The following is a 24,130-nucleotide window of genomic DNA, read 5'->3' on the forward strand; positions in this document are numbered from 1 at the left end:
TTTGGCTTTTTACTTCTTATACGACTGCCCACCATATTAAACTGTCAATTGGATTCTGCTAGGATAGGTTATGACTCCCAAAATTCGGCAGCAATTGATTCAAATTACACCCGATCGAATGACATGATTCAATTCCCGCTGATTCCTATGCCATTCCTAACCTCTCTCCATTTTCGTAATCTTTGCATTGAATAATTCGTTTTTATAAAAAGGTATGGTTTCATTTAATACAGTTTTTTAAAGTTTTAAATCATTTTTCGTGTCTTAATTGCAGAATTTTGAAGAACTGAATACTATCCTGACTACATGTAATATATCTGCAGTGACCAACATTTTGTTTTTAATGACATTAATCAACTTGTAAAACGGATTAAAATTGGGAGAGGAATATCGACCATTTTCATTTAGTGACATCGGAAAATATGTTTTTTATGTTGACCGCTGCCCACGAGGTGTTATTTGCTGACGTAGAAATGTGTTAGCGACTGGCGTAATATTTGACGCGCCTAATGAGAGCGACATTGCACACACGGTGAACGTAAAATGAAGTGTAAAAGTGCGTTGAATTATTGGCGCATGATCTATTTCTCACAGACTTTATTAGCGTAAGATATAACTCAATTATAATGACGACTCTGACGCAACGGATACGATAACTCACATTGGCGAAGTTCGCGCTCGCTTCAGAACTCTGCACTCTTTCAATTAATTGGCGTGGGCTAATTTATAGCATTTTAAAGTCATTACTTCTTGTGTGCAGCTTTTACACTGAAAATTTCTTTTTTAATGTAGTAAAGTCGATTAGTCCATATCGAATATAAAATTGTTTTAAAAATCAACCATGGACGAACAAAGTCTCTAACGCAGCTTCACCTATCATAACGCATACAGGAACATAACAGTATCTAAAAAACAATTTTCCAAACACATTCTTGGGGACTAAGAGAGCTCATCTCGTTTTGAGACCCAGCTGCATGTCAACAATACTTTCATTTAAAACGAAAAAATGAAAAATCTATTCCCTCCTGTCTCCACACCTGCCGTCCATGGTAACCCAATTTGGGCTTGCATTACCTTTATAAGAAACAGGGGTGACGAGACTGCTGTCATGGTTGTTTTGAAAATCTTGCAGCCCTTCATTCATTTAAATAATACCCTGTGCAGCACTTACATTCCCTCACCACGTTTTATGTTTTTAAATCGAGAATTGTCACACCTTTTTCTCACTCCCCAAGCACTATTGCATTACGATTATTTGATTGTCTACCACATCTGATAACAATATTGGTTGTGGTGTTACGACGATACCTCTTTCATGCGTGCCCTTCGTTATTATACGCGTGTGTTTTTGTGCGGCACACTTGAAAGGGGCAAGGTACCACAGATCATCATCAAAGGTATTCGGCAGGGAGACGACGACAGTAAGAATGTCCCCAGTTCCACTCTTGACTTTCACCTCTGCACAGCCGGCGTGCAGGTCTGACCGACCAATCCTCCGTCGAAGTGCGTCTGGCTTAGATTGCAAGATAATCTTAGGAGGGATTGGGATGGGGCTTAGGTACCAATAGAGTCGTTGTTTGGAGTGTAAAGCCTCTCCTTCGAATGTCGTAACCCTGTTGAGACGACCCCGGGAAGGTCAGGGGATGTCGACTTGTTAGCGTACCGCACAGGTCCTCGACATCCACCTTGTTGATTGTTCCTCGACAAGCGGTACGACGGGGTGAACTCTTCGCCTACTTAACGACGCTTGGATCACTTCCTCATTTTTGATAACTGTTTCGGCTCACATTTCAAGCAACTTTTGGCTCTCTCTCTCTCTCTCTCATTCTCTGAAGCGAGGAGATAGAAAAGAAAATCCCTCATGGTTGATGATGTTTTCAACTGAGCATCTAATCCGCTTATGTTTTTCTCTTCGTGGAGGTATTCGGGAAGTGATGGGTGATATGCTGTGGAAAAAGAAGTCATCCAACTTACCCCGCAGCGTAGCTTTGGCCTCATTCTATGTACCATTATTGTGGCTGGTGGTGCGGTACATGATGCGTGCGACGCTACGTGTAAAGCAATGCAAACAAAGCGGTTCGGCAACATGATTACGAATCTATCAAAGGGAACTTCGGGCAACTAATTCCCCGCGCAACATGCGCACCGATGACGTACGCGCAGTAAGAATTCCCTTCGCAAAACCTATTCCATGGTGTTTTTAAGATAGCAACCCTAATATTTGCTCTCATCAACTTAATGTTGGTTCCACAAATAGCTCATTTTCGCTGGTGTCGTTTACGCTACCTCCGAGCGATAATAGATGAAGTGAAGTTACTCTCAACGATAATTCAAACGCGCTTGGCTCTTTAGGTGGTCTTGCACTAGGCAGTCTAAATATCCGGTCGATGTTTGGCTAATATGAGTCGATTTGCTTTCTTATAATTCAGTAGGAATTTGAGGGTTTCTTGAATATTGTCCCAAGGGCAAAGCGCGGGCTCTTCATGATGAAAAATAATCGACGAATCGTCGACTGCTACAGGTGATGAAAGGCTTGAGCGAGGAAACAATCTCTCCTTGTCCTCTAGTCTTTTCCACAACCTTACTCTCTCATTCCAACTTTATTTTGTCTTTATTTCTGCATTATGATCGTCTAATACTCTCAAAATGACATGCTTTCGACTGTTATCTTGGATGAGACAACTTGTGGGAATATTTCGAAAAAAGAATGGATTAAATTTAAATTTCGGTCCACAATTAATTCATTCATACCTGTCATACGTAGGTGGCAAAATAGAATGTAAAAGAAAGAGGATGGGAAGGATCATTCTTGCTAGACCGACTTCTAAAAGAATATGTCATTACTTACACCACCTCCCTTCATATGAATCGAATATCTCCGATCATTTAGAATTGAGTATTTGTACCAAATATTTTGAAGGATAATATTTATCATTACATCATGGTATAGATGTAAGGAACAATGTGACAAGCCAGGTTAGTGATGACCGTTTGTAATAATGAGAAAGGAAATCGGCATGACAGCTTTAGCTTTTTGTGGCATGATGAAAATTACCTTTGAAATACGTCAGAGAGAACAGTTTATATACCGCGTTGAAAACAGAATGGTGTTTTTGAACGCATGTAATTCGATACAAATCTAACCTCTATTTATTTCTTAATAGACGGTATTTAATATGTTTGTGTTTTTGTATTGCATAATTAACGAAAACGCAATTAACTTGTTTTTTATAGCTCTCCTACAAACGAAATCTCCTTGAATTTTAAGATGATGCTTTTTATCAGGAAACAAACACATTAACCTTAAAAAGTAGATATAGTAATTAATAATATGTTTATATGTTTAGAAAAGAGATCTATACGTTTGCAAAATATAGTTTCTTTGTGATGTTGAATAGCAAGCTGAGGTTACAAAAAATTAATATAAATATTACTCATATAGTGTTACATATTTTGCAAATTTAATTACAGTTTCCTCTAAATCAAAACATGCAATAAGTATTCCTTAACAACTATTGTACAGTGAAGAATCATCATCGGTTGCATTCAATGGTTCATTTGCCACTCCATACCCAAGGGGAGAAATGAGGACCTGGTAGGATGACGAACGCCTTTGTGTTAATTAAATGCCATATGCCTTCTACTTCTTGTTGTTCTGGTCTTCCTCTTTCCCCTTCCTCTCCCTCCCTATTTGTTGAGGGTAGGGGCAGGGGGTTGAAGAGATTTTGTTTTTCGGAATTGTACCCTCTTCTGACAGATTCCTGGATACCTCCCTTCTCCCGGAGTACCTGCAAAATGACCTACGTGATCGATGGCATCCGCGGCTTGGCTTCCGGGCGCTGATGGAGGTGCATATAGGCCCCCTTTTATTGTGACCTATTGGTGGTGGCTTGAATCGTAGGGTCAATCCCAGAGGCAGTGATCCATGTTCATTGCCAAGGCATGCAAGGCTTTATATGAATTAGGATCTACATCGAACCTATTGAGTATTTGTTTGTCGATGAGAGGCAGAGAGAGAAATAGGGAAAGAGGGAGGGAGAGACAGAGACAGAGAGAGAGAGAGGGGGGGGGATTGAGGAGAAGGGGGCGGGGTTGGATAGAATAAATTCCAAACTGCATAATTATTATTATTATTTATTTATTTTTAATTATTGTTTTCATTATCATCATTATTATCATTATCATTTTCATTACTTCATGATTATGGGCCCCGTCATAATATAAAGAGTGGCGATTGCTATCAATCGGAAATAAGTTGTATTTAATCGCAACTGACGGGACCGGCTGCTCTGCTCATTTGGAAGAAAAAGGAATTCAACAACTCACCTTTATATGGTATACGATTGTTTTCTTCGAATTAAAAAATCTTTCTGAGTCAATTTAAGCTAGTTATCCCGAATATGCAATCCCATTGCATATAATTGCTTAACCATATAATTTCTCAATGATGTATGAAAGCAGATATTCACCAATTTTTTCTCTCTCGATACTTCAAGAAATTACTTATCCGAACATATTGCCTGATAATCAGCCAATAAAACAATAGATAACAGAGGAACAATTGGTACCTCATTTAGGCCCAGCCAGTCCAATGGATTAGGCTTTTAGTTTTTCACACGGCACCAAAGTGACGACATACGTACCTTATAGGTATGCTGAGGCTCTCCCTCCCTCCCGCCCGGCTTGTAATGCTTGTAGCCTACCTCACCAAAAACACCACCACCTCCTCGTCCCATGTGTGAGGATTAGGGCCTAATTTACACCAGACACGGGGCTGCTTCGGCACACCTGACTATGCTATTCCCGGGCAGCCAGATCAAAGGCAGCTCCGCCGATTGAGAGAAATTGGACGGAAATCCCCTCTTGCCCATGCCCAACAAGCCGTAAACGTGTTAACAGGTTCTTTAACACCTCCCAATCCATTTACACGATTGATTTTAAATCAGAGCCATCATTTCAACCAATTGGCTGTGTACATACTTCTTCTTGTTTTCAAAAATGAGGTTTGTGCTTTCTTTCTTTACATCAGTGAAGATCTTGAAGATAAGGGTGAGTTCTGGGCATGCGATCGATTGAATCCTGAAAGAATCTACTGGGAAATTTGACTGTGTAGTTCATAAAATAATTGTGTATTGTGAAACTTTGGAATCAACATCATGTTAGCAAATTGACTCATCTTGCTTGGAGGGTGGTGTATGTGCCTGTGTGCCCCCGCATGTACGCCAGAGTTTATTTCCACAATTCATTCTGCGCCCACGTCCCAATCATTTCTTAACAGATGTTTTACGGGGGAACCTATATACCTTAGAATACCGTTAGCTAACATCGTTTACTTTCTCATCAATCATATTTATTGCCCATGAAACATGACGTAACAAAGAGTCGAGCATTTGCATTAATGGGTAACATGCGCACCCCCAATATTACAGTAATTTAATTACACCGTTTCTACATGTTACTGAGTGTGCAGCCATTGTCCACAATAAATAAAAAGTCATTCTTTGGCCAATAAATTAGTTTTTCTCAGCAATTGTGGATGATTCTTTTGCCTGGCTCGTCAACCTTTAGCATTTCAAAAGATTGATTGACACCATAACGACTTTCGTGGAAGATGATGTGACATTCAGTTGGCTCGGGCATCTATGCAAATCAGGGGCTCATGTATGAAGACATTATAGATACACGCATCATTGCAGATACATATGATGTGATCGTTAAGTGAAATCAACAGAGATTGGAAATCGACTAATAAGATATAAATCATGAATATAACGACATTCTTTCGAACATTTTGGTTCATTTGCCGAAGGTTATTCCAACGTTTAAATGTATCTCAATTCAAGTTGTGATTAGATCTCAGACTCTTTTGCCAGAGACAAAATAGACGAAAAAACACAAGATTTGTCTTGATGCCTTTGGTCATTAAGCCGTTGACTAAATGTTAACGACGTTGTTACCGAGTCGGTTTATCTACGAATTTTAACATTTCATTCAATTTCATAGACTTCCTTTATGATACCATAATGTCGGAGTCCTCCCATTAAAATGGTCCATTTTTTATTGAATTTGGGAAATCATATCTTAATTGCCAGTTCAATTATTGCTATGTTCATATATAGGCCTTTGCCAAAGAATAATTGATAATGTAATGATGGTGGAATTTGCCTTGCCCCGGATTAGTTGCTCATAAAAATAATCTGTCTCAACATATTCTAAATCTCTTTCTCACTCTCTCTCTCTCTCTCCCTCGCTCGCCCACTCTTTCTCCCTCTCTTTCTTGTGATATCCCGTATCTTTGGTACAGACAAAGTGAAGTAGTAAAACTACATCATGTATGTACTGCATTGAAAAACTTTCCAGAAACTCTTCATATTTCGGGCGGCATTATCATGCTCTAAACCAAATGCTCAAACGAAAGGAAGGAAATTATACCATTACTTTTTACATATTTCGGTTCATGACTGTTAAAAAATGTTTTTCATTGTTATTGTGTTTTCATACTACTTTATCGTTAATCCTCTTTACTTTTAATATTTTTAAACTGATTTGTTGTTAACGTACTATATCATGATGGTAAGGTATCGTCATGGTAATGATACTTTGTCTTCTTTTGTGTGTATTCAGGTCTGGTTCCAGAACAGACGCACGAAATGGCGTAAGAAACATGCCGCGGAGATGTCGGCCGCCAAACGCAAGCACGACTCAAACCACCACACGCCATCAACGACCACCGACCACTACGCCCTCGCCCACCACTCTCTCCTCGCCGCCGGGGCAGCATCGGCGGCCGTCGCCGCATTGGAACGCGCTGGCGACCACCACCATCCGTGCGATCTGGAAGGTGACACGTCGAGAAGTGAACGCTCCTTTGACGGTAGTCGAGATGGTTTAGACGACGACGATGATGATTTGGAGATTGACGAGGTCGTCGAAGCAGACATTGACGATGACGATGAGATAAACAGCAAGAGACGGAAATTAGACATTCAAAGCATAGACTCTATCATGCGTTGAGTTGAAGTATATCACCGACGTGTAAAGACATTTGTTTCAATCTTATTTCAGCCGAGACAGCCGAGAAAGCCCAGATTATGCTTGTCTATGTGTAAGAGTCTAAAGAGCGAAGGTTTTGGACCTATTCCCAAAGGTTCATTTCCAGAAGTTTCATAATACAGAAATACAAGTTTTACACAAAAGAATTAATAATTCTGAAATTGAAATAGGCTAATTTATTTTGAAAGTGTGTAATTCCGAAAACGGAATTTAATAATTTAATATTTTTTTAGGAATTGTTAAGTTTTAGAATTGTGGACCCTTTTTTATTTTGGCAAATATGATCTTTTTTAATTCTTGATTTTCAGAATTCTAAACTTTCAGAATTAGATAACTTCGGAATAACGACCCATCGGTAATACGACATGTAATCTAATAGCATATACTTGCTCAATGTCATTGAAGCCGCAGATATGGAATCAAGGTTATATATTCAGGAAACAACGTACCCTTCTCCCCCAACTTCTCATGTTATTCGTTATCTCGATCCTACCTAGTATATAGTGCAAGAGAACATAACATTAGATAGCTTTTACAGAAACAGAGTTATGATTGGTCCACAGTCAGTCACGTGATATCAATCGCGAGGATCGTAATTAGCATATTTAAATCCCGGTTACTGACGCGGTAGGGCGGACGGCTAGAGAGAAGATAAAAAAAAAAGTCATGAGATCGGAATAACCCTTAATTTCATACAAGGCTATCTTATATAATAGATATTGACTTTTGAGCGGTAAAGACAATGTAAGGTCAATATTAGTGCGAACTTTTTGTGTTTCTTGTTGTGGTAGAAATTCTGACTGCTTGTAAACGTTTTGTGTTCTTATCCGTTTCTTCTTTAAAATGTTGTCAAGAAAATCATATGCGTATTAAAAAAACATGACAATTTTTTAGGTGAGAAATAACAATGTTTCTATACGTCTTTTACTGGGAATAGAACTTCTTAGATCTAGCTCAGGTTTTCTTTCATTGACTGCAAGAACGTGTATTTGAAAGTCTGAAAATCGTGCCACCAGTTCCTGTAATCCGTTGAGGCTTATTTCTTTCTTTTTTAATTCATGTCTTGTTGCTTACTGGATCTTTTCATTTGGAACGTTCTTCCGCGGCGCTTTTTTTTATAATGACGGAAATTGTGATACGCTTTACATATTTGTATCTTTTAACTCAAAAGTCAGTGAAAACGCGTCGAACCCTTGTTGCGGTCAGTCATTCATTTACACGTTTTGAAGAAAAAAAACCGCTGCGGTTGACCGCGTCATATCTACATACTCTCATACTTTGGTTCCATTTTCACGACTGTTAAGTTGCATTCTGTTCATTTCCTCTCTATTTTGTGACGTAAATATTTCCTGTTGTCTGTCTGAAGTACCATATCGTGACAGATACGTAAACGTGAAGCAATTAAACTGTTTGCCGGATGCTTGCCACTGAGTAAATCTCTCTCCATTTCTGTTAGTAGATGATTTCTTCGAAAAATGGTAAAAACTTGTTTATTTGTGATAAATTTTGTATGACATTCCATTCATAGGACTGTGTGGATCTATTGATATCTGTCGTGTAGTGAACGCATCTATACCAAAGAAGAAGAGGCATAACTTTTTCGGTGATTTTTTTAAAATAAAAAATATATATTACGAACTTTCGCTTACTGAATGGTCACACAGAAACAAATGTATGGTATTAATAACCTAAAGCTGATGAAAAAGATGAGTTAGTAATATACATGTAGTTATAATAGTTTGCCTAGTAATAGCAAGATCCAATGCTTGTTTAACTATCAAGCATTTATAGTCTTCAATATGAAATGTGCATGTTCAATATGGCCATGGTGTTTGACGAAATTTGGAATATTGAAAATTCTGTATTTTCTGAAACTTTGCGTTTTTGGTGGTATTATGTGGGTATCAGTATCAATTTTCAATAATATCATTGTATTTTCAGTTATCTAAATATTTCATTTAATTATTAGGCGGAAGCGAACCGGATATTCCCATGAACATATATATACGACACTTGTATATGTTCTTGATTCATATAACATCTTCAGGTAATGAGACGATTGCAATATTCAGAATATTATTAAAAGGTTCATGGGATTTTAAAAATAAATATACCATTAACCATACACTTGATATATGTGTATAAGTACAGGTTTTTGGTAGTTATCTCAAACTTATTTTTGAAATAAATACATTTAAAATCAGGTTTTTGGTAGTTATCTCAAACTTATTTTTGAAATAAATACATTTAAAATCATTTGAAAATACTAAACGCTCAATATCATATAATAAAGATATACATGTATTCTCATGTGTGTTTTGTCGGGATTTTGAAGATATAACGGGAATTATGTCAAGTAGTGCGAATTTTGCTTTGGTTTGGAATGAGAATTAAAAAAAGCAACAATAAAAATGCGTATGGAATTTTAAAGATGTAAATAAGCAGAGTAGGTGTGAACGTATAAGCAGTATGCCATTGGTATTATAATGCCACCCTGCCTAAATGTAAATAGAGTATAGAAGTAGCAAATGTGTATTTTGTAAATATGGTGTAAATTTTTATTGTAAAATTTATATCGGTTGGAATTGTTCAATATTAAGTAGAGCATAATAACCACATTTTGAAATGGACAAATCTTCTTTGCATTTGTGTTTTCATTGGAGTAGTTTGGATCTAAACATTTATGAAAGTTTGAACGAAGATTTGGTGAATTGGAACGAGTGGGTGTGGTATTTGTGATGATGCTACAGATGATGATGACAATGACAATAATAATAGTGATAATGATGGTGATACAATAAAATTTATTATGGTAGTGATGATGATGATGATGATGATGACACTGATGATGACGATCATGATGATTATCCGTAGTGACTTGTTGGCGTATGTGTGTATGTGTGTGTGAGTATGTGTGTGTGTGTGTGTGAGAGAGAGAGAGAGAGAGAGAGAGGGGGCAGAGACAGGGAACGATAATGAGATGGAAGAAGTCAGCTTATGACAACGAAGAGGATTGCACTGACAATAATTGAGGCGGTGATGATGTCAGATGCTAGTGATAGTTATGTGATGACAATGATGATAATGAATATTCGTCATTGCAATGATGATGATAATGAGATGATAATGATGATGATATGATGATGATATGATGAAAATCTGTGGAAAATACAGTGTGTGGGTGCATTGTGCGTACAGGTGTATGTGTATGAAATTTGTCTACTATAAGCCTATATAATGATGATGATGATGATGATGATGATGATGATGATGAAGAAGAGAAATAGATTTGTTATAATTGGCAAATGATGGTGACGATAATGATGATAAAATAAAACATAAAAATGTTTTCATTGTGAACTTAGTTGGTCTCAGATAAAATCGCTAGTCCGTCTTTTTCGATAAGCTTTTCCGGGTTCAATATTATTCTGTGGCAATTCGGTTAAATTAAATTTGTCGACTAAAAGAAAACCTATTCTGTGAACTTTAATTTCGAGTGCATTTTCTATTTGTGGAATTTTATTTTAAACGTATCAGTCGTAAAACAATAAATTCATCTGTGAGGAATAAATCCATCATCTAAAATGATTTCTCGAAAATGCTGCAACTTTTGCCAAATACTGAGAACATGGCGTCTGCGGGTGGATAATGTGCTTGTCGCAATTGATGTCAACACTTTAAATTCTTATAGGGTTTAGATGATTAACATATCAAGGCATTTTGAAATTTTTTTGTTTTGTCTATTTGTTTTAGGAACACATCCATACCTCAAAAGGAATTGATGATTGAGAGATTGAGACCATTTGATTTAAACACTTTGTTTTAGAAGTATGACGTATATTGTATAAGGCATTGGATGCCCACATCTAGATGACTTCGAAAATCCTGAAAATATGATTGTTCGAAGACATTCTGATGCAATAAATAATAAATAAATAAATGAATAAATAGGTAGACATCTTGAAGAAGAGGCAACAGTAAAATCATTTATTCGTCTGTTATAGTATCTGTTACTGTGTTGTCACGTGATATTTCCATTATTCTATAGATCAGAATGACGATACGTGATATAAACAATACCCAATGTTGAGTAGTTCATTAATGCAAATGATATTAATTAAAGACATGAGGCAAACATATTATCTTTTCGCTCATCATATTCGTCTGATAACTTAATAGGCTTTGCACAACATTCAAGTGACGGTTGGGATAAAAAGGTTATTGTACTGTTGATTCCCAGTGATATAATCATGCATCTGTGTAATCAAATCACAACGACCACTCACAAGAATCCCACGCTACGGGCGTTCAGGTACACCCGCCCATCATCATCATGATCAGTCCCATACATACAATTACGTGGTGGGTAATGATTGAAACAATCATGACCCTTGCTGGAAAACAAAACACGCAAACACTGTTCAATTCCCTTGTACCGGGGCACGATGATACACACTGTCTTTCACGAAGCGCTCATCCCACAATCATCCCTTTTAAAGAGAGTTTTTATTCCTTTTCATTGGCAGGAATGCCAGGATTACGGATTCAACTGAAAATCCGCTTAAATTTTCGCGTGGACCGGACGAGTCGGCAGGTGTAAATGATGAACAACAATTACTGTCACATCTGCTGTAGACATTAATGGTGGTGATCGTGTGATCATCACTTTGTTACATCGCACGTCGAAGTGAGAAAGGGCGCCATTTATTTTTTACACCCCCCCCCCCCCATGACAACATTTTCATATTTCATATTTTCAAACAAAACAAATCAAAAACAAATTTTTAATTGAGAATAAAAGGCCACGTTGTTACGAATTATCAGTTCGATTTACTTATCTGCCTTTCATAATTTGTCCAGGTATAACAGTTTATACCAGTAGGGTTTATTCGAGTCTGTATGAATTTAGTTCTCGTCAATATCATAACTAACACTAGTCCACACGATTAAAATATCTATGTTTTTTCTTTCAATTGTTGGTGTGTGTGTTGGTGTGGGTGAACCTACTTATGAGCAAATGTTAGTGAAGGTAATTCTTATTGCTGTTAGTTATCATTTTCTCTTTGTTGTGAATACTTGTATATATTGGTTAAAATGAACTAATGTTTACGATTACAACAATGCTAGACTTTTTACAGTATCTTACATAAGTGACACTTTTAAGGTATCACAGTTAATAAATTAAGGGTAAATTGGCCCAAAGTTGTTCTTTCAACTGTGCAATGTTGAAAAAATGCCAAATAAAGCTTTTCAATCTTTCAACGAGGAACGAAGAAAAACCAATATATATCTAAAAATGTACATCTTGCCCAGATGCTGAACTAACACTGGAATTTATGCGTACATAGAGACCATGTACAAAATTCGCAATTACCGTGTATTTTTACATGTAACATCCGGGAAATATGTATTATGTATTAGGGAAAATTGTACAGTTGGCGTATGTTCTGTTCATTTCAGTCTAATTTAGATTGACCGGTACCCCAGGATTCGTTGAGAAAGTCCAAAGAATCATAATATATATGTACAAAACGTCATGTAATAATTTTGCTCGGAGTTCGAAAATACGTAAACACAATAAATAAGAACCTACGTATAAAAACAAACTATTTTGCAATAATTGCTTTATTAAAAAAAAAAAAAATCTTCTTCTTCTTTGACTTATATGCAACTCAAGGAAGCAATAATTAAAATCATATTGTTCATACTGTCTCAAATACATTTTCTTCCCACACTATTTTAAATGATTGAAAATAAGATGATGACAACGGGGAGACTTGCAGTGACAATGGCAGAGGTGACAATGATAATGCTTCTAATGATGATTGTCATGATAATCATGATTATCTCTTATATGTTTTTATTCACCTGAAAATATTTTGGACATGCCTCATGATACCCCTCATCTAATCATTAATGGCGTCTGGGGGAAAGGGCTCTTAAAATTTCGTTATGTTCAAACATTCTTGAACAATCACTTGGTATAGTTCTCCATAAATGTGTTTATTAAAATAAAAAAAATCTCCTCGATTTATCAAGTATATCGGCATCAAACAAATAATGTTGTTCTTATAGACGGTTTCTCACCACGTGCGATATGATTAATTTAAAGATATAAAACTTGATTTTAACATATACTATTATGTATATACACAATACTTATTTATGAAGAGGACAGAATTTGAGCGACATGATTTAGCTATTAAAATCATCATGCATTATGCAAGTCTTTTACTTACTATTATTTGTATAGTTGTTAATTTGTGGAGTTTTATATAAAGATATAATTAAGGTAACGAAAGCTAAACATAAACATGAGGTACTTTTCCTAATTTCAATTACGCTCGTGTATCACCATTTGAAGTGCATAAACATTACAATTCAATTTAATTCAACCCAATTTAATAGTTTTAATCATGTAAAAGAAATGCTTACATAAAATTAAAATATAGTATATGGCACACTGTGTATTCTACATGATTGTGTTTTAACGTGATATAAATTAAAATATGTTTAAGCAAATATTTGGCTTATAAATGCAGACACCTATTAAACATTTGGCAAGTATATTGGATTTGAAATTTCGAACTTTATGGAACAATTGTACATGGTGTACTGAACTTACAATTCATAATAATAATGCATCACAGCTTCCTTTATCAAAACCAATTTTTTTTTTGTCGACACTAACTCACGAATCCATATTCTATAAATACAAACATTATGTTTTCATACATATTAATTTTTAAATAATCATATCTGATAGATACACGTATGTAAAAACTCAATTACATACATACATACACACATATATACGCTTAAATTCCGCAAAAAAAAAATCATTATTATTTATGACAATGGCGTTAGATATAAATATTTCACAGTCTGCCTCGCGAATAAAAGAAATTTCATCTCACTGATTTCATCGTTTTGTTATTCCTGTATCTACCACATAATTCGGCATCCATCTAACATATCCTCTCCTGTCACAGGTAGAGTTTCACACCCAATCGCAACGGAATGGGTGGGTGGTTGGTATAATTTCTCCCAAATTGAACATTTAGTGAATGACCACACTAGTGTGTTTAACCGCCATGATAGAAAACAATAGAAATGAATTAATAACCCCGGGCTTTCTCATCCGGCGTAATACAAAATGCAGGTGTGCTAGAATAACAAACACAAGCGAAAGGGGTTGTTTTCATATTTCAAAATATAAACAAATAGATAAAACAGTGGAGAAGAGTAAACAATATATTGTCAACAGGCAAGGGAGAAGTAATACGCATAGATGTCATTACCGGTATTCGATTTAATGAAGAAAGACAGATGGATATATTGATTGGCAGAATGTTAAATACATACGCATGCATATGAAAATATATCAACGAATAGAAATAAATGGATTAATATATATAATATTCAGATATATATATCATATTACGAAATATATTGAAACCAGTAATACTGAAGAATTGATATCTCAAGAATATTTATGTCAACCTTTCTATTTATATATATATTTGATTATGCTCATTTTATTAATTTTATATAAATATAAACAATTTTCGGCAACATAACATACTAAGAATAAGGAAAAAAAGCAAGTAACGAAAAAACGCATAGGAAAGAGATACTATGTCGTCATAATACGTCTATACGTCGTAAAGAATAAATATATATAAAAGGACAAAAATGTGTATATGTATATATAAGGGAGTTATTCATGGGTATTAATGGTTTTGTATGACGACAATTATAAATGTTATGAATTGCCCTTACAGAGGAAACCATGTAGGAATTAGATGCTGCTTGTTAGATGCTGCGGGTGCACCATGTGAGAGAGACCCTCTCTCTCTCTCTCCCACACACATGGTGCACCCGCAAGCTTACTGTATATCATGTAGGAATTAGCTTATAAAAAGTTACTGTTATTGGTTTAAGAGATTTGAAAAACAATTATATTCTCATCTAAAATTAGAATTGAGATCAGAAATGTAAAGTTTAAATATTACTGATTACCGATATATCGCATACTGTTTTTTCAGATACTGTTTTTGTTTAAAAGGTAGTATAACATCTTCATAAATACCTACACTCTCTAAAACAAACACAAACACACATTATAGGTGCGCGCGTGTGCATGATTGTGCGTGTGTGTGTGCGTGTGTGTGCGTGTGTGTGCGTGTATACTACCCTGAGTACTCATATACCGTGAAGTAAAGCAGTGGCAATACATCATTATCAATTAGAATTATTGTTTTAAACCAGTGCTTCTCTGAGATGTTATTACACCTAAGACGGACACGATAGTGTCCAACTGGGAATAACTAAACAGATTTCAGAAGAAATGATGCATTCTTGCTTTCTTTGTCAATTTCTGTATTTTGATGGTATCCATCTCGCAAGATGTACTGTTTGGAGTAATTCTTCTGGCCACCAGTCGTTTAGAAGGATAATTACTCAAAACGACACTTCAGCGCCTTTTATGCTCACTCACCGTGAAATGTTCCCCAAATATTTTGAATAGAAATGCATCTTGGCGTTGTGTGTTCTACTTGCAACGCCTGGCGTCATGAAACAAATCAGTGTTTTCTTCGATGAAAAAGTTCCCCAATCTACCCATCAATCACGTTACTTCTCTCATTGTGTTATCTTCTCCATTACATGCTTTACGCGTGAATTGTAACGCACCGGCGGGAACTTAACAGGAGCTGTGAAATGCTCCAATAAAAAAAACAAGTGTCTTTGAGAGCTGATCAAAATGACCCGAGATAGCGTAACGCTAGTTACTCGATTTGAACCATATCCCGCACTTCAGGGAGTTCGGGATCTCGCTACTTAATCCCACTCTGTCTCTCCATCGCTTTCTATCTCCTCCCTCCCTCTCTGTCTCTCTCTGTCTCTCTCCCTATCTCCCCTCTTCAATTGTCCGCCAAATTTGCGCATATAAATGATATAATTATGATCGCCCATTACAGCTCGTTCGGTCTTAAAATCGCTTTGGTTAAAGTGCGCTATTGAGAAACTCGACATATTGGCCTTTTGGGGATGTGCGTATAATGCGCTAATCCCTGACGGTTTGAAAAAAAAGAGAGAGAAAAAAAAGAATTGTAACAGTGCGCACGTGCTGAGTGCAGAATAGGTCTGTGGACAGAGATTTTGACAGATATGTAGGGATTGTAATAAAGTAAGGTGATAAAAGAAAAGTGAAAAAAAGATAATTTAATTGTTGGAATTAGACGGGATAAAGCAAAGCAAAGTGGGAAGAAGAGCATAGAAACGGAATACCTGTCGAAATTGGAACAAAGTATACGTTAACGATGTAACGGCCCAATCAAGAAGAAAAAGAAAGGATTTTTACACAGGCGAGGAGTAAAAGCTGCGTTTTTAGCGGCGCGCAGCAGTGTCTCCGGAATGATTGATGGCAACATTACTGAGCAGTCGATACGGAACATTAGCCGGTACACTGCCCCAGGAAATTCTACCTCATTTTAAATCAAACTCCGGCGTCTTCATTCCTCGTTCCTCGCGCTATATACCTTTCCCCATTTCCATTACGAATTTCTCCATCTTTCTGAGCATCCCCCCCCCCCCCTCCCGATCGTCCAACTCGCAGCGCCGGACGACGTTTACCTGTTTAACAAATCTTCCTGCTTAATTTGTGTGCTGATGTAGTTTTAGCTCAAATGTTCGGATAAGTCCTTCATTCGTCAAATAACACCCACTTCTCTTATGTTGTGTGTTTAAGGGTAAAGAGATTATTTGAACAAAGTAAAAGTTTTGGAAGATCAATGGCTTCTGTTATATTTGAAGAGATAAGGTTGAGTTCTGAGGAGAGGTAACAAATCATTTGTGAGCGTTTTCATTGTTATTATGGAAGTGTGGAAGAACATCTGAGAAAAAATGTACCCCGAAAAGCACGGCTCTTCAAATGCCTTTATATGAAATGTAACAGCTTAAAAATGAGTGGAAATGATTAACATTTTTCCTTTCAAGTCCTACATAAATCGACATTACCGAATCGTTCACAATTTTAAAATAACCTTATGGCTTCAACACGGAAAATGAAAGTTCAATCAGAGAAGACAATAGTTGGATTCACACCAAAAAAAATAAGTGAGATTTAAAAATCGACTTTAACATCGCGATCAGAAATCTCACCTTTTTTTCCTTCTTGGTGTGAACCTAAAAATCTCGCTATAGGTGAGATCCTGATCGCGATCAATTGAATAGGCCTACACGTTACTTTTCATTCATAATTCTCTTTCTATGACTTTGGCTCTATTATTCTCGTTTTCTTTCTTGCTTTTGTGTAGACCATAATAAAATGAACTACAATGATATTCTGAAGATGCAAAAAACATATCGATCCTAATTTGAGCGTTCATTCCCATCTTGCCTAGAAAGCAAGTTCCTTCTGTTTAAATTTCATCCTTGAAAACGGTTCACAAATATACAAAAATGCGGCAATTTTCTTATTTCGATAAGCATCTATGTTTCCATATTAGCCGTTTAAGTTCTGCAATAAAGCCCTCTATCATCTCCTTATCCCCATTTTCTTACTTTGTTCTCCTCAAAAACTCAGGGCAGGATCTCTTGCGCTTGTTTATTTATCATCAGTGTAATTCATCGGATTAATCCACTCGGTTCTATTATATGAACAGAAGAGCACGCCTCGATCTATGCGAATTATATGTCACTGTTCCGCCATAAAGGTAATTACATTGGATGCCCCTCCGTCCCTCCGCGCCGCGATTGCCGCGTAATTTTGCCCGAGTCCATGAACGTTACTGTATCGCGTTGCTTCGATCTCGGGGCGAGGAGGAAAGTAAGAGTCACGGCGACGCAAAAGCTACGTTTTCCCTTCTTCTCAGTGTCGCCGTGAACAGCTTGTTCCCTACGCCGACCCGGCCCCGAGAGAATACTCGCATCTACCCGTTGATTACCTCGGAGTAGATGCCCGCGTAGCGCTAAAAGGGGGCATGCCATCCCCTACCATGCGGTTAATACCTCCCTATCTTCCTTCCCTCTTCCCTATGACGGATAATGAAACTCTAACCTTCGCAATTTCGCAAGACTTGTATCTCCGTCGCATGCCCTCTGAACAAAAAAACAGGGGGAGTAAGAGAAAGACGGAGGGAGATAAGAGAGAGATCCGTCTTGAGGTCTTTAAACGCGCCTCCAAAATGCTCCTTAGAGACTGGAAGATATCGTGCTCTATTAGAAGTCGCCCTCAGGGCCCCAACACTCGATCGGCTTTGTTCGTTCTCTCAACCCCTCTTGATTGTTTTTACATCGCTTCTTTTTACACCCCATCTCCTTTAATCATATAATCGTCTCCCTAAAGCCTTACACCATTACAATCACCATTTCCCCCTTTCTCATTCTTTCTCACATCTAGTACGCGGCTGTTTAATAAAACACATTGACACTGGCAACAGTTGTTGTTGGGCACCATGATAGCTAAGCGTTTAGAAAAAGCTTTAAAAAACGAATTTCCGGTATATAAACTAATGATAAAAATGGTTCAATAGATGATGAAAGAAATGTGTTCATAAGTAAAGGGAAGTTCTTTTTAAGTAACATCGCTTTTAACATTTTATATATATGAACGACGCAGAGAAGCGTCATAGCTAGATCTTGCAATAAAATATATAAAGAACACATGTATCAATACAATTTTTATTTTTGAGCAAAAATAGCCAGTGGAGGGACAGACAAAAAAGCGAAAAGTGAAAACGAGATTTCCTCAGTCGTTACTGTTATTATATCCTGCATCAAGAATGTATTGTTTTTTTATTGGTTGAGAGCTCTTCATGTGACCAGAAATATTTTAACCATGTTAAGGTAGCTTTGAAAAAGTACTATTTGGGAGTAGAAGTACTATTTGAGAGTACTATTTAGAAAAGAAGCACTAATTGGGAGTTTAAAAAAAAAAAATATTAAAAAAAATAATAATTATAATTTTATTTGAATTGTAAATTGTGAAAATGTAAACTTTATGTGTAATTTTTAAAATTACTAAGTATCAAATTGAACCTGGATTTCTTTTCTGTTAGTAGTGATTAGTGGACATATTCGTAAAAAAAACCACAGAATCCTTTAAGTGAATTTACTCTTTCGCATATAACTAGTATTAAAGACTGAAAGCCATTTTGTTTTTGTCTGTTTATCCATTTTTCAAAATGAGGAAATATAAACGAACAAAACTCCATACTAATTGTAAAGGTAATTGCTAATATAAAAACCTAAACCCCATGCTTCGAATTCAACGAACTTAGTTGGCAGGTATTCAAATCTAAAGGTTAATAACTAATCTCATAAATTCTCACATTTTATAAATTTTCTTTCATACTTATAACCATGCATGGGTTATGGGCCCTAGTATACAATATAACTAGACTGAGTACATTATTGTAGGAAAAAATGAATTTCCTCATCAACGGCTATGCCGTTTTCTTTCTTGACTTGTCCCACATGAGATAACAGTCTCAAAATTGTGGTGGTCTCGTGGTATAGTGAATAAGTTTGACCACACTGTGTTCTGTATTAGTGTGATAAGACATACATTCTAACTAGATAGACACCTCGATGATCACGCCCGTCTTTAAATGTAAGCACACAAAAGAAAGTTAGCTTAATATTCAACACAGTTCTTAAAGTCACCATTTAACACTAAATGCATTTTAAAAAGACCGTTTTGAGATATGCTTCAAAGTTATCCAAATGATTACAATCTTATCTGTTTTCTGGCAGCTTATTTCATAATTTTGCAAATCCCGAAGAATCTACTTATAGTTAAAATATCGCTATAAGTTTGTTATAAGTATACATTTAACATTCTTAGCTACGATAATCCAAATTTAACTCTTGTATTAAAGATCGTAGGTATCTTATGTAGCGATGTTGATTAACCTTTCACTTACCAGGAGTGCCGATTAAGACGGTCGCTGCAGTGCTAAGCTTGCCTATCGACACAGAAAATAGACATCAATTAGCAACAGGATGAAAGTGGAGTCTCGTATAGCGCTCACGTCTGGCACATTGCCACATGTGGAGCTCCATTATTATAAGCCCGGCTTTTAAAATAGCACGACTGTCATTACAGCGCTCGAGCATTTTGAGGAATTAAAAGGCTCCAATTCCCTCACCAGGGTCAATTGTGGCAAATATTATACATTAATGTCTTGTCAATGAACAGGTGTCCTGCGACAGGGGTTCGAACCCGAACCTTGTGGTGCACATTTTAGAGACTTATCCACTGGACCAAAGCATCTTTTGCTTTCATTAAAGTTTTGTTGAAGACGCATTGTTTTTTTTTTTAAGCATGGGAATGGTTTTGGACGGTGTGTCTTGAAAAAGTAGCTGTTCTATATAAACTGATTAATTAATATTATTATAATCATTATTGATTATGTATACACTTTTCTAAATCTACCACGTCACATCTGAACGAACCCTAAGAAGTAAACCAGAATCTGTTGGTACAAGCATTTCCTGAGAAAAATAAGGTGGCACGTCAAGGAAATTATTTGAGTGGTACTTAAAGAGTTAAGAATGGATGTATTCTCTTTTTTAATGACATTTCATCCCTCTGGGTTCCTTATTACTTAAAACACGACTGAAAAGATGATGTACAAATTGCCGGTTAATTGGGTACAATGTCCTAGCGAAATGCATATAGACATCAATTCAACCGAGCATAACAATAAACTGCAATTTAATGTTTTGATGATATCTGTAAGGAAAATGCGATTGCAACCGAATCGCTGGCAATTTTCTCGAAATAATTGCGCAAATGCCCTAATGTAATTGTGATATCAAAGAATGACAATAGTCACTACGTTCTATCACTAATTGCTGGGAAGCTTTTTTCTCGAAATAATTGCGGAAATGCCTAACGTTATTAGAAGAATAACAACTTAGTGACTACACATTATTACTAAAAACCCATTACTGAGTCATCCAATAGGGACATTTGATTATAGGCCTGCATACAAAAAAGCTATAGGATAGAAGATATTGTAGGTTGCTGGTAAGTTTGCTCCCACTCTGAAAATTATAACTCCTGGCAATATCTTCTTTATGATTTTTTTTTTAATGTAGAAATAGAAATAATCTAATGTATTCTTCTATTACATTGTACATTAGAGACTTCGGTGGTAAGCGCTTTATAACACCGTTTTTATTATTATTATTATTATCAAATTTAAACAGAGCGCTCTTTATCCAGCCGCGCATTTGCATAAATTAATAACAGATAGTTACAATGAAAGAGTTATAAGCAAATATAAATAAGAATTATTCAACTGACATTTTACAGATCAAATAATTTTTAGAGTCACCTGCCATGCAACATGATATTGTAAATGATTTGTAATTATACTTTGAACATTTTAAAGGCATTTTAACGACGTTAAATCTGAGTTGCATGGTCCTACGTGTTATCAGTATCTGTGATATGGTGTAATATTGTAGCCCTAAACAAAATTGCGCTTAAAATGATCATGAAGTGCCTCAAAAAAAGTAAAAATCTTTTAGTAATCAGTTTTACCATACTCATTTTCTCCAACAGACTGTAGTGTTATAAATACCGTTAGGAAAACGAAAAAAGAAATTTCGATTTCCAATAATAAATATCTTGATAATCAGTCAGCGATCGGCTTGTAAAAGTCATGGGATTCCTGACTGACCTAACGGTTTATAATTATGATAGCAGCATGAGCTTAACCCAGAATTTTGTTTCAGAATTTGATGCAATGTTACCGAGTCACTTAAAATACATTTATTTGTTTATGTATGACATTAGAAATCATGGCTTAATTGCATCCCTTTATTATCATGAATTTCACCATTCAAAATTGCAAAATAAATTTGTATTAATATCTGTTTTTCTGCATTTTCTTCAAATTTCCTCTCAGGCCAGCAATCTGGGACAACAGCTCAATCCCCTGTAAATGACAAAAGGTGGATTGTTTGGGGCACGCTGATGGCGCCCTTTACAAATCTACAACAGAGTGCCTACATCAGAGCCATCTTTACACTTAGTTTGGAGTGCTCGGATCAGTTGGGGTCGCGCGACCCTTACGGTTTAATTACAGTCATTATTGTGACATAATGAATGCGAGAGCGATTCACCACATTCAGCAATGTATGATTTGGAGTACCTGATGAGCAGATGTTTATGTTTGTTTTAGTTCAGTTAGGTATGCATCTTTAAGAATATTTCTAAAGACATACATGTACCTGCGTCATAAAAATCCAGGATTCACTTTTTTGAAATTCGTAATATTTTCACATTTCAAGGATTATTTGAAGAGGCTTTTTTTGTTGAAAAATTGAAGTTTTTAATGGTTGGCTTCTCTCATTTGTCATTTTTTAATGCATAGTTGAGTATACTTTGTGTAGATATTGCGCAATATAAATATAAATATTATCATTGCAGCTAATATAATTATCAGCAAACAAAGAGGAAAAGATGAAACGTTATTATTTTTAATCTGGAATTTCTGTGAAAGTGTAGCGAGGGTCCATTCATTGGGGGGGGGGGGGGACTGGGGATGTAGGATGAAGCTCATCTTCTTTTCACGTTCTCTTTCTCTCTTCCTTTTTCTCTTTCTTGTCGACCCCCCCCCCCCCCCCCCCCCCCCCCCCCCCATTTAAACCATGCATGAGAATGGAGGAGAACGTCTGCCCCGTGCATACTTCGTGCCACAGGAGAGCTTTCATGGACGGCAGACCACTGTGCCTACGATTTGGAGCGTTACATTTACGAGTAGTCAAGATGGCGCTAGACTGCAATAGCTTGAGATTATTACATCAATGTTCAAACTTCGGAAATTATTCCTGTTTTTTCTTAGGCAATCTACAAATGGCAGAAGTCATGAAATATGAAACAACATAACCAGCTAATACACTAGAGACTGTCATCACACCACTAAATTATGTAATCAAGGAATAAATATCTTGTTCGTTAGTTATATCCCAGCGTATGATTCGGGATTATCTATCATTGTTAGCCTTAGTCCTTCGCCCGATCACTTAGCCCTTCGCATAGGACTAAAAAAAGGCAGGACACATTCCCTGTGCAGTGGTATCGTTCAAGAGCCATCCTATTTCCTTTTTTGCATGGGCTGGAGATGGCGCTAGTCAAAAATAGTGCTGGAAAAGATCAAGCGTCTTTTTCAAAATCTTCTTTTCTCAAGATTGTGAGAAACATGTTGAGGTGTGGAAGAGCAGTAACAGACCCTTAGCCGTTGAAGGTCGGCACAAGTCCGAAAATTCTCTAACAAGAAATTGAAAAGAAAAACTAGGCGCACTTCAGTGCAATTTTAGTTCTAAATTCTCTTTGAAAACTAACTGCATCAGAGCAATTTTGATACTCTATTCGAATTACCTACTGTTTAGGATTTTCATAGATGTAATTATTACATTAGTACTTCTGAAAGCCTTTCGTATTTTTGTTGTTGGAACTAACCGTCACCACACACCATTCATTTGTACAGTTAGGAAAGTCAAAGAAGACCTACAAACCGCGATAGTTCGATAAGTTGATAAGTTTTCCTCAGTTTCAACTCATTCGCAGTAATCAGCATGGAAACAGTAGATGGCGCTGCGTATTATATCTTTGCAGTGCAGTTTCATCCTCTCCGCTTTCACATTTGTGCTTTTTTTTACCATTTCAATCACACATGTTTCCTACGATATTCATCAACCATAATTACAGTAATCTAAAAAATATGAAGCGTTTCATTTAAACGTAGAGCATTTGATCTTTCAATAATTCAATATTTTCATGCCCAATCATCTGGAATAATTTGAGTCAAGACATTACAAAATGCAAAACATTGAATCATTTCAAACGTTTAATAAAAGGGTTGTTTCACTGAAAAACAATAATATGCGTAGAATTTATAAATCCAATTGAAATGTAATTTATCTCCTCTCTCCTCTTGCTCCCTTCTGTCTTATTCGCAGTTAAGAGCGTAATATAATTTGTACTGCCTATGAAATAATTATGTGATTTAACTCTGTTTTGTTTTTATAGGGAATCATTCAGCTTTTTACCAAGCCT

General features: G+C 36.3%; 1 protein-coding gene across 1 annotated transcript in view; it reads left to right on the forward strand.

The window, feature by feature from the left end:
- The window catches only part of LOC576870 (homeobox protein Nkx-6.2), a 34,381-nt gene extending 24,698 nt beyond the window's left edge, over positions 1 to 9,683 (forward strand). Inside the window, exon 3 of the mRNA XM_777138.5 lies at positions 6,625 to 9,683. Within this exon, the coding sequence (XP_782231.1) occupies positions 6,625 to 7,014 (390 nt within the window). The 3' untranslated portion in view covers positions 7,015 to 9,683. The remainder of the gene's footprint in view (positions 1 to 6,624) is intronic.
- The last annotated feature ends 14,447 nt before the right edge of the window (positions 9,684 to 24,130 follow it).

Source organism: Strongylocentrotus purpuratus, unplaced genomic scaffold, assembly GCF_000002235.5.
Source record: "Strongylocentrotus purpuratus isolate Spur 01 unplaced genomic scaffold, Spur_5.0 spur5_scaffold_15, whole genome shotgun sequence".
Lineage (NCBI taxonomy): Eukaryota > Metazoa > Echinodermata > Echinoidea > Camarodonta > Strongylocentrotidae > Strongylocentrotus > Strongylocentrotus purpuratus.